The sequence below is a fragment of the Clupea harengus genome, chromosome 19, assembly GCF_900700415.2.
Source record: "Clupea harengus chromosome 19, Ch_v2.0.2, whole genome shotgun sequence".
Classification (NCBI taxonomy): domain Eukaryota; kingdom Metazoa; phylum Chordata; class Actinopteri; order Clupeiformes; family Clupeidae; genus Clupea; species Clupea harengus.
In genome coordinates, this window is record NC_045170.1 from 22,334,567 (window position 1) to 22,344,969 (window position 10,403).

At 44.5% G+C, this 10,403-nt stretch overlaps 1 protein-coding gene across 1 annotated transcript; it reads right to left on the reverse strand.

Moving 5' to 3' along the window:
- Positions 1-881: 881 nt before the first annotated feature.
- On the reverse strand, positions 882-5,054 carry LOC105903712 (stathmin-like). Its single transcript, XM_012831492.3, has 5 exons — positions 4,962-5,054; positions 3,067-3,109; positions 2,803-2,969; positions 2,298-2,489; positions 882-2,178 (listed from the first exon to the last, which is right to left on the reverse strand). The coding sequence occupies exons 2-5, from the start codon at positions 3,080-3,082 to the stop codon at positions 2,101-2,103; spliced, it is 453 nt and encodes a 150-aa protein (XP_012686946.1). The 5' UTR covers positions 3,083-3,109; positions 4,962-5,054; the 3' UTR covers positions 882-2,100.
- Positions 5,055-10,403: the final 5,349 nt, after the last annotated feature.

A 10,403-nucleotide genomic window follows, 5' to 3' on the forward strand; every position in this document is an offset into this window, starting at 1 on the left:
TGCAAAGATCTGAGAACTGGTGTGATGTGCTCGTATTTTTAGTTTTTTTTGTGAGAACCCTTGCAGCTGCATTTTGAACACGCTGTAGTTTTTTTTTTAGGGTTTTCTTAGGAAGGCCGGTATAAAGCCCGTTGCAGTAATCGAGTCTATTAGAGATAAAAGCATGGATAAGCTTTTCCAGGTCTGGTTTAGATAGAAGGCCTCTTATCCTTGCTATATTTTTAAGGTGGTAATATGCTGACTTGGTTAGTAAATTAATCTGGTTTTCAAAGTGTAAGTCAGCATCTAATACAACACCCAAGTTTCTGGCCTGATTTGTAGTCTGTAGCGATAGGGTTTTAGATGGGCACTGACCTTAATTCTCTCGTTTTTGTTGGGACAAAAAACAACTACCTGTTTTGCCCTTGTTCACTTAACTGCTGGAGGATGTAAATGCATAGAAGCCACAGATGTAGGTGGCGGTTTTTCTTGCTACATCATAAACCACAGCGAGGTCATGTGATGGTTAATTTGCACACAAGCTAAACATTGTGAAATGTGAAAAAGGAAACTCATACAATTGTTTCAGAGGTTTACTTTCACTTAAAGCATGGTGCAGTTTGCAGATTTAAGACGCTAGGTCTGACGTTATTAGTCTGATTGGGGACATGTAGTCTCTAAAAATCTTCACTAGATTATAACCATGCAGCCTACAATTTCGTTCCAAAATAGTGCTAGTTTGCACAGCACAAAAGCTCACCAGCAAAGTATCATGACAATCTTAGGTCCATATTAATACAGGACTTGGTCCTAAACATTCAATAGTAATCACTTTGCCCAAAAAAAAAAAAAAAAAAAAACACCACACACCCTGTCTCGAAAACAAAGGACGACACAAAATGTAGCATTTTCTTCAACTTTTATTATTTTTTTAGTACAACAGTTTAATTCAACATGTTTTCCCATCGAGATGGCCAGAAGTGTATTGCTCTTTTGCGTTTCATGTTTCTAGACACGCTTTCTCCCGTCCCATTCCAAGATGGCTTCCACTCCTCTGGCTTGGTGGAGAACAGTCATGTGCTTTGAGATCGACACCGTCTCCCGATGCGCAGTCAGCCGCATGAAAGCCAAGATGCCAGCAGCACAGGGGAGGCATACATTATAAAGAAACACACACACACCACCCAGAGAGCAGGTGACGCCGGGACACACCTGGCCCAGGGCCTGCTGCAATCTGGGGCAGAACTTTCTTGCAGCAAGACTAGCAAATTCTGGAAAGCGCAACCTAGCTGAAGATCAGCAATATACAGAAGGGAGGAAGATAAGAGAAACAAACCTCGTCCACGTAGATAAACTGTGTGCTACTTTTTCTGTTTAAGTGCTAAGAAAAACAGGGTTTTTGGACTTCACAGGAACACATTTCCACACTCGCAATATGCAATAGATACATGTTAAGGTTCTATGCACAGAGACATGCTTTTTATTTAAAAGGAAAAAAAGGTAAGAACACTGCTGTTATTAGCGAAGATCAAAAGCTGCATGAACAAATCTAGGAAGTTAGCTGCCTCCGGATTGGACCTAGCCCCAATCTGACACCGGTCCAGCAGAACCAGGCCAGTGCAGGCCCAGATCTGTTCCGGAGTTGGCAGACACTCGGGAACACATCCAAAGAAATGGACAAGAGACAAGTGAAAAAAAGATTCCACATGTAAAAACCACAGCAACGTATTCACTTAAACTAAATCCGCAGGATACGCCCCTGAGGCGGGTCTCGGCCAGCCCCCGCACCAGGTCAAACGCACCCAGTCGGTGCGGATGCTGGCCATCAACAGCAAGCCTTTAGGGAAACCCACCAAGAGCAAACGCCAAGGCGTCCTCTGCTGCAGGAGCAGCAAGGGTCGCCGAGACGACAGTCACTGCCGGTGACAAGCATTGCTGTTAAATCTGGCAGAAAAATGCACTGGAGTTAAACTTTTCTCTTTTTTTCCTCAAAAAGGTGGGCAGTGAACAAAAATACTGGCCGTCAAACAGAAAAGGAAAAATAAATCTTTGGATGTGTAAAAAAACCTTAAGTATCCCTCCCTGCAACCCCACCCACCCCTTCCCCTTTGATTGTAAAGTTCAGTTCTCTCCAGACGCCTCAGGTTCACCATCTTTAGTGGTTTCCTTGTTCTTACGGACGTCTTCGATTTTCTTGTCCTGAAGAGGGGAAAAAAAGAGCAGAGAGCACTTAGAAACAGTTTCATTCACACACTAGTGGACCCATAACACACTCCTCCAGACTTCATAAAAGCAACAAAGGGGCCAAGCTTAAGTACCTTCTCCTTGAATTTCTCATTCATGGCTGCCAGAAGTGCCTCTCTGTTTTCTTTGTTCGCCTCCATCTTCTGGTTGAGCTTTTCCTCAGCCATCTTGCTGAAGTTGTTGTTCTCCTCTTGAGCTTTCCGAAGCACTTCCTGCTCGTGCTCACGCTTCTCAGCTAAGTGCTTGAGAACCTCAGCTTCATGTGACTGAAAGGCAGACATGTGTTCATTCAGTTCAGTTCTGAATGCCACTCAGATGAAAGTACAGATGAAGCAATGACCCGAGACAATACCATTTAGTGAGGTGTAGTGCTGGGAAGGGTTGAAATTAGTCCATCAATGAGAGACTTCAGTAGGTAAATAAACGTAAAATACTGCTTTGTACGTTAAAATAAACTGAAAAATTGAGTTTGTGGTACAAATGTTGGAATTACTAGGATCAATGCACATCAGTGCATCCCATTTATGTCAGGTGACATCCCAGCATGCTGGAAGGGATTAATCCAGTTGAGCGACTCACCTTGCGTCTCTCCTCAGCAGCCTCTAGTTTCCTCTGGATCTCCTCCAGGGACAGGTCCTTCTTCTTGGGGGGAGAAAGGGGGAACTCGCCCTTGGCATCGGGTGTTCCGAGGATTACTTCAAAAGCCTGCCCAGAGGCACGCTTGTCTAGTTCCTTCACCAGAATATCTAATGGCCAACAAAACACACATGTTTTATTTTTTTTAAATAATGAATTATAATAATCTATATTATAATTTTTTTTTGTGTGTTTTTTGACACCTACCACCAGAAGAGGCCATATTAGCGGTGGACTAGTTCACAGGTATCTATAAATCAAAACAGAAATCAATTACAAATAGTCCACAAGAAATAACAAAAATGTCCAATATCGCCGTTTGGTGGTGAACTTGTCACAAGGCGTACTTTCCCTCGTCCACATAGTAGATTGGAAAATGCAAGCTGTACAGAGCATGAATGACAGCGAGCTCAATACTGACCCCATTTGGTGAATTTGATTGCAACAAATAACCACCGCCCATCGCTCCTGATTATTGTTGTGTTGTTGACAGCTAAATTAATCCTCAAAACGATTACATTCATTTCATGGCGCGTTTTAATCCATGCTTATTTGGAACATAATTTGACACTGCTCATACAATCGACATGACAAAATGCACGCCCATGCATTCAGCCAAAACTACTTCTGCGATGAAATATAAACTTCTCAAAAAAGTAACAAACATGGACGCTTCTAAAACGTCATTCGATTTTAGCGCGCTTTGAGCAAACCGACAAACGTTTGCTAGGCAACTCGGCTAACCACATGTTTCTCTCCACATCCTGAGCAAATGTCAAGAGTGTACTGCAAACCTGAACCGCCTCGAATATGATGCATTCATCCGGCTTCGGTGAAGCACCCTCAGATCGCCAAAATACCATGAACATTTGACAGAACCCGGTTTAAACATAATCGACTGTGATTTACAGAAAGAACTAAAGTTTATTCCCAACGTTAACGTTCTCATACAAATGGTAACATTAAAATTAACGAGCCCGCGGTTCTGCAGTCAAACCTATCACACACCTGCACTCTAAAAATATACATTCACACATTTTCCACATGTTCATCTTGCCAATATAAAAGGTTATTGGGACAACGTCGATAACTGCATTTTAGGCAGAGGGCAAACTGCACACATTTGGCAGCGTTTTGAGAGTCTCTCGAGACAAAAGCGCTTCTATGCGAACGACGACAGCGGCAGCAGCAAACAAAGGCAGACAAGCAAGACCGCGTGCCCAGCTCCGCCTGTTTGCTTTGCAATTAGCATTATCTCTCACCAGCAGCATCCTCACAAAAACACAGCCCTGTTAATTTTGTGATTGAATTCAATCAAATGTAGGTCTAAAATAGTTTAAGAACAATGTCGGAAAGGCGAGAGTTCTACGCGCCTGAATCGGGCTAACTAACGTTACTGCAGATCAGTGAAATAAGTTGTAACTGGGGTATATGCCAATTATCGTCTCAGTGTTGCGAACAAAAGCTGAAGGTCGACCGATATCCATCAGTGTGGGTGGACTTGGTGCGTTAACGTTATACTGTCAGCACCAGCAACCCCACATGAAACGGATAAAGAATGGTAAGCTGAGCGCGTAAAAGATTCTCTGAATCATTCACTAAGCAAGTTACACACAAATATTGAGTGTATTTTGCACATAATACCGATGGCGGGGACTTAAAAGATGGACATGTCGTTAGAATGAGTTATACATGTCAATAGCTAATAGACCGCTCACCCACCCAAAACGGGGTACACCCAGCCCTTGGAAAATTCTAGACAGCAGCTTGCACAATCATTGTTTGATAGCCAACCTATACTACAGAGCTGCAAACCGACATGAACACAAAACGTGAATTTGTCGAAATGACAAAATAAACCCCTTGCTAGCAAGACCTACGCCTGTCAGGTTCCCCGGGAGATTACTCCTCACGCACAGCAGTTAACGTTACACAAATTGTTCAAGTTAAATCACAGCAATCTTGACAAAAATGACTGGATTATTAAAACAATGGAACCCAAAAAAATATCCCTGATAGCAAACAGTCATTCGGGAACGTGTCCAAGCGATAAAATCTTCTGAAATGAACAACTGTTACACTACAATAGCCGTCACACCCACCTTCTCCAATAGTCGACTGGTGAATTTTCAGCACAAACCTTCTCGCGCCGATTGCTCTACTTGCACTAGCAGTTCGCGCATAAAAAGAACAAATATGATTACGTCACTGTGAGATCGGGCCTCCCATTGGCTAATCCATTTCATAACATTGTATTGTGGGATTTGTAGTTATTTCATTGTTTAAGTATCTAAATAAGACCACGAGGTGAGAGGCCACAGCAATATACCCTCTTTAAGATGTGTATTTTGAATTTTAAACTAGACCTGTTTCAATGATTCCATTTGTTAGTAATTCCAAACTTACTAAAATGTACTGAACAAGATTTTTAAATTGAATGTGAAATTAAAATGAATCATCATGTGCTGTATGCTACATCAGTGTTATGCACACATCCCTGTGGCAATGTCGTTCTGTTTCTTTGATTTAGACTATTGCATCCTGTTGCCACAGTAATGTAGGGGGTGTTATGTAATAACTTGCCTCTGTATGAAGAAGTGCCTACAGTGATAATCAAAGGATTTTATTTGAAATCCAGGATTTGTCGTTGAACAAAGGGAGATATTGTAGCCTATACGCAAACTATCTGCTTGTGCACTCCAACCAAATGTCAGTAACCATTCACACTCAGTATTTATTCAGATATGGATGACTGAGGGGTCACTGACTTAAGTAATGCAACATCATAAAAGCCAGGCGTGGAATAGATCACATTGATCAAACTCTTCTCCTCTTCTACTGCTCATCCATAAGGCATGTTTCAGGTGGGGAAAATGGCAGTCTGTGGAATTTTTCACCAGGCTATGTGGTTGTCTGTTGCCCGACAGCGTTAGCTTGTTCCAGTTTGAAATATTACTGTACGAAGAAAAGTTATGGAGGGTCTTTCACAGAGCTCATCAGTCAAGCACGCAATCCCATGCAGCCGCCATGCCAGGACCTTTACTCCATCGGAGAGCAGTTTGTGCCCATCTGCATGCTTTCATCCTTGACTACATCCACCGGGACGGAGACCGGAGTGAGAGTGTCCGGGGCTTCTTCTTTTATAGCTTAATTATGTCATCACACCAGGCCCCATAACGACTTGACATATGAGCGCTGTCTAGCTTATGGTCCCATCGGGGAGGATATCTCCTCTCAGCCGCCATTTATCTGTCTCAGCCTGATGAGAAAAGGACAGGATTGAAAGTGACGAGTGGAGAAGAGAGAGAGAGAGAAGAGAGAGAGATGGAGAGATGATGTTGATAGGATGACTTCAGGCAAAGATATTCACCATATCATCTTCACATCCTCACTCATACCTATCTGCATATACAGACCTTGCGACTCTCAGAGGTTTACCACCGTCCTCTCTCTAGCCCCTTCATGAAATCGTTTTATGTGCCCTTGCTTTACCTTCCCTGTCGGAAATCAAGCCCTCCGTAATGTTCAATCCAGAGTTACTATGACATTTTAGTTAGGGAAGTCGTTCCCCATAGCCCCCTTGGGTGCAACTGCACTTTTGTATTCTTGCCCTAAACTGCAAGTCAAGTTCTGTCAAGTAGAACACCCATTTACTTGCCATATGGTTGTTGGTTGTCTTTGTTGTGGCAATCAATAGGCTGGTGTGTCTTCCCACCGCCAGGCCAGCGCGGTGGATATGCAGGCACTCTGCACTGTGTGTGTAAGTAATCTGGTTAAGTAGCACTGAGTAGCAGAGCCGCATTGTCAAGGGGTAGCATCTGTGTGCATTTTTTTTTTAAGTGTGTGTGTGTGTGCCTGTGTGTGTGTGTGAGTGTTTGTTTGTATGTTTATCTGTTTGGCTGCTTGTCTTTTTCCTAACAATCAACATAATATCATTTTTGACTGGCAAGACCTGCCAATAGCTTTTGATTTTGAATGCTCCACCGCTCCATTGACCAGGCACAAGTCAGTTAAATCTAAAACTTCCAGGAGGACATAAAGTAGCATTATAGTTAAGGCGACACAGTGCATCTGATTTCAAGGATATTTTTAGCTTTCATAGCCCTCATGCCACAGACACTGTGTCTCAAACTGGTCCTTTCCTCTTTGTTCATGTTGTGATGTTCTCAGAGGCTGCTCAAGCCCTGAATATTTGAAGCCCTTTTTGTTTTATATTTAGACATCACGTTTTCAAGTCGTCTTCTTCTCCGCACGTATTAGATAATCTTGTCGTCGGCTTGATTGCTGAGAATATTTTGGGAGGAGGCTGGTGCATGTTCAGCAGAGAGAGAGAGAGAGATGCTTGCAGCCAAACATCTTAACGCACTGAGGCTGATGTGAGTCTGCAGTATCAGTGTTTAACATCTGTCTCTGGCAAAGTGGACGGACAACATTTCTGTTCAATTCCTCATGCCTGACTCATCTCAGCGTCTTCATTTTGTGGTGATGTCATGTTAATCTGAATGATTTACAGCCCTCTAGGGCACGGTTGGAAAGAGCGAGCCATCATAGCACAGTAGCCCCTGTGGTCAGATCTAAGCCAACAGTGCGATTTCTTCCAGAACTGAGAGCATTGATTTTTTTCTTTCTCCACCTGGCATTGTCAGGAGCCTGTTTGCATGTGTTGGCTCACCCCCCACTGGGCTGGTTTTGTGTGGGAGAGGAGAGTCCACAGCATCTGCATTCCTGCCCTGGAGAAAAGGAGCAGATGGCACAGACCCCCCCCCCTCCAAAAAAAGGAGACAGGCAGTCTCCCTCTTCCTCTTCCTTTCTGTATGGGCGCATAGAGCATCTCCCTGCAGGACAAAGGCTGGGCAAAGGAAGGGAGGTGCTGGGAGGGTGCGACGGGGAGAAGTGAGGGCTGGCTGAGAGTGTGTGCTGGGGTGATGGGGTTCCTTTGGCAACCATTAGCTGCAGATGTGACATGTGCGAAGCAGGGGGATTTGTGGCCTTGACAAGGCTGACAAGGAAGACTGTGTGTGTGTGTGTGTGTGTGTGTGTGTGTGTGTGTGTGTGTGTGTGTGTGTGTGTGTGTGTGTGTGTGTGTGTGTTTTCGTGTGTAGCTGTTGGACAGCCCACCCCCATGTGACTGAGAATAAGGTAATGGATTTTTTCTATTCGGGTCAAGCAAGTGTTTCAGCTGGATTACAAAAAGCAGTTTATGCTGCTGTGTGGAAATGCCATATGGGTCAATTACTCTGACTGAGGCCGTCAAGCCAAACAACAAAAACACACCCCACAAACTCAGAGCACCTAACCACGAATCCTATACATCTTCCAAGACAATCTATCTTGAACCAACACCCAATGTAGCCTAACAATCCCATGCTTGTGATGGAAAAATCATCATCTACTGTATGTGTAAACTCTCCCCGCTTCATGTGTTTGATTCAATTATCAGACCAGTGGCTTGATGGTATTTTAACCACCTGACACAGGCAACTAATGAGTTGCAGACGCTTTCATTTGCACTTGGGGTGGAATGTGATAATTTGGGCTAGGTCCACCACATGTAGCATAGTGACAGCCTCATGACTTCATGCCTATCTGCTCCAATGTAAAGCCATAGATCAAGACTCGTAAATGTCAGGTTACATGGCTATTAGAAAGATAGAGGGTTTAGGTTTATTGACAGCATCTGTTGCTTATGTTTACCATTTAAAGATGGAGTTAATTAGACATTTTCCCTCGGGCTCACGAAAACAACTACAAAAGCAGTTTATCTTTTGAAAAACAAAATGCTAACTGTTTAGCATATTTTTGATATTCAATGTAAATTAAGCCTGAGCCCAGCTCCAGTAGTCAGTGGCAGCAGGGTAGAGGTGACCACCGCACACCCAGGAGTGGGTGGCACTGGTGACAGGAGTGACAGGAGAGCCCGAGTGACATTAGTATTAGCATTAGCTGTCATGTCATGTCATGTCAATGACAACAGAGACTGAAAGGGGCGTTATTGTTCCCTTTGCATCCCTCTCTATAGGATTGTAGAACAGCACATATCTCTGCACGCACACGCCCTCTTAGAGACAAATACACTCATATGGGCTCATTCTCTCACACACACACTCACATGGGCTCACTCTCACTCACACACACACACACAAACACACACATGGGCTCACTCACACACACACACACACACACACACACACACACACACACTCACATGGGCTCACTCTCCCTCACACACACACTCACATGGGCTCACTATCTCACACACACACACACACACACACACACACACACACACACACACACACACACTAATGTGGGCTCACTCTCTCTCACACACACACACACACTAATATGGGCTCACTCTCCCACACACACTAATATGGGCTCACTCTCTCACACACTAATGTGGGCTCACTCTCTCTCACACACACTAATATGGACTCACTCTCTCTCACACACACAGCAGTCTACAAACTGATAATATCAGCTGACACATGGTAAACATGTCCTGGCGAGAAATTGAGAGGGGAGGCTCTCTTCTCTTCTCTTCTCTTCTCCTCTGCTCTCCCCTCTTCTCATCACCTCCTTACTCATCATCTCCCCCCTCCCCTCCTCTCCTCTCCTCTCCCCTCTCCTCCCCTCCTCTCCTCCCTTCTCCTCTTCTTGCTCTCAACCTTTCAGATGCATTCAGCCATGGGCCCACTCAGAACAGAGAAGTGACCTATTTTTATCAGCACAGGCCATTTCCTTGGAGGCAATGGGATTCTCTAGCACCCCTGTTCCCAAATCTCTGCCATGATTGGTCCAGAATTAATGATGCGGACGCGGGCTCTGGCTCCCGTGCTGCCCGCGCACATTGCCACGGTAACTGGAGAGACGGAGTCGGATGCGTGTACCACGTGCAGGTAACCCAGAGAGACTCTGCTAGGCACACCTGAGAATCACAGAGCCAGAAAGCGAGACATGGGACTTGCCGGCTCCCCATTAGTCTTGTTCAAAGGGAGCCTGTGAATAATGAATGAGGATGACAGTGCAACTCCAGGCGTCGCCCCAGCAGGGTTTAACCCCATCATGTGGGGTCACATGTTCCCTATAAACCAGGACACCATCCCCATGTCCCATATGCGCTTTTAACTATGAGCGGCAATTCACTTCCGTTCTGAAGGTTCTTGCCTCTTGCGCGTGACTGCAGAATCATGTCTGTGTGTGATGTTTTTTGAATATGTGTAAGACAGTGAAAGAAAATCCATATGATGTCTTGGCTATAATAATAACCTCTTTACGTAAGACTGTTACATAACTCTCAGCTGATCCTCTCCCAGTGTGAGGCGCCGGGCGGAAGAGACGGAGCTACACTCTCCCTCCCAACCCCCACCCTCCTGTACCATACACACACACACACACACACACACACACACACTGTGTATAAGTATGTGTAAGTGCATATGTGTGTGTGTGTGGTTGAATGTGTATGCGTGTGTGTGTGTGAGAAAGAGATAGATAAAGAGAGAGACTTTGAGCAGCCGTTCACTTGGGCCTAATCTAATCTA

What these genes read in the sequence shown, in the direction of transcription:
- LOC105903712 (XM_012831492.3), bottom strand. An exon ending in CTGCTGAGGAGAGACGCAAG is followed by an intron (nt 2,490 to 2,802) that starts GTGAGTCGCTCA and finishes TCTGCCTTTCAG; the next exon opens with TCACATGAAGCTGAGGTTCT. An exon ending in ATGAGAAATTCAAGGAGAAG is followed by an intron (nt 2,179 to 2,297) that starts GTACTTAAGCTT and finishes TCCCCTCTTCAG; the next exon opens with GACAAGAAAATCGAAGACGT.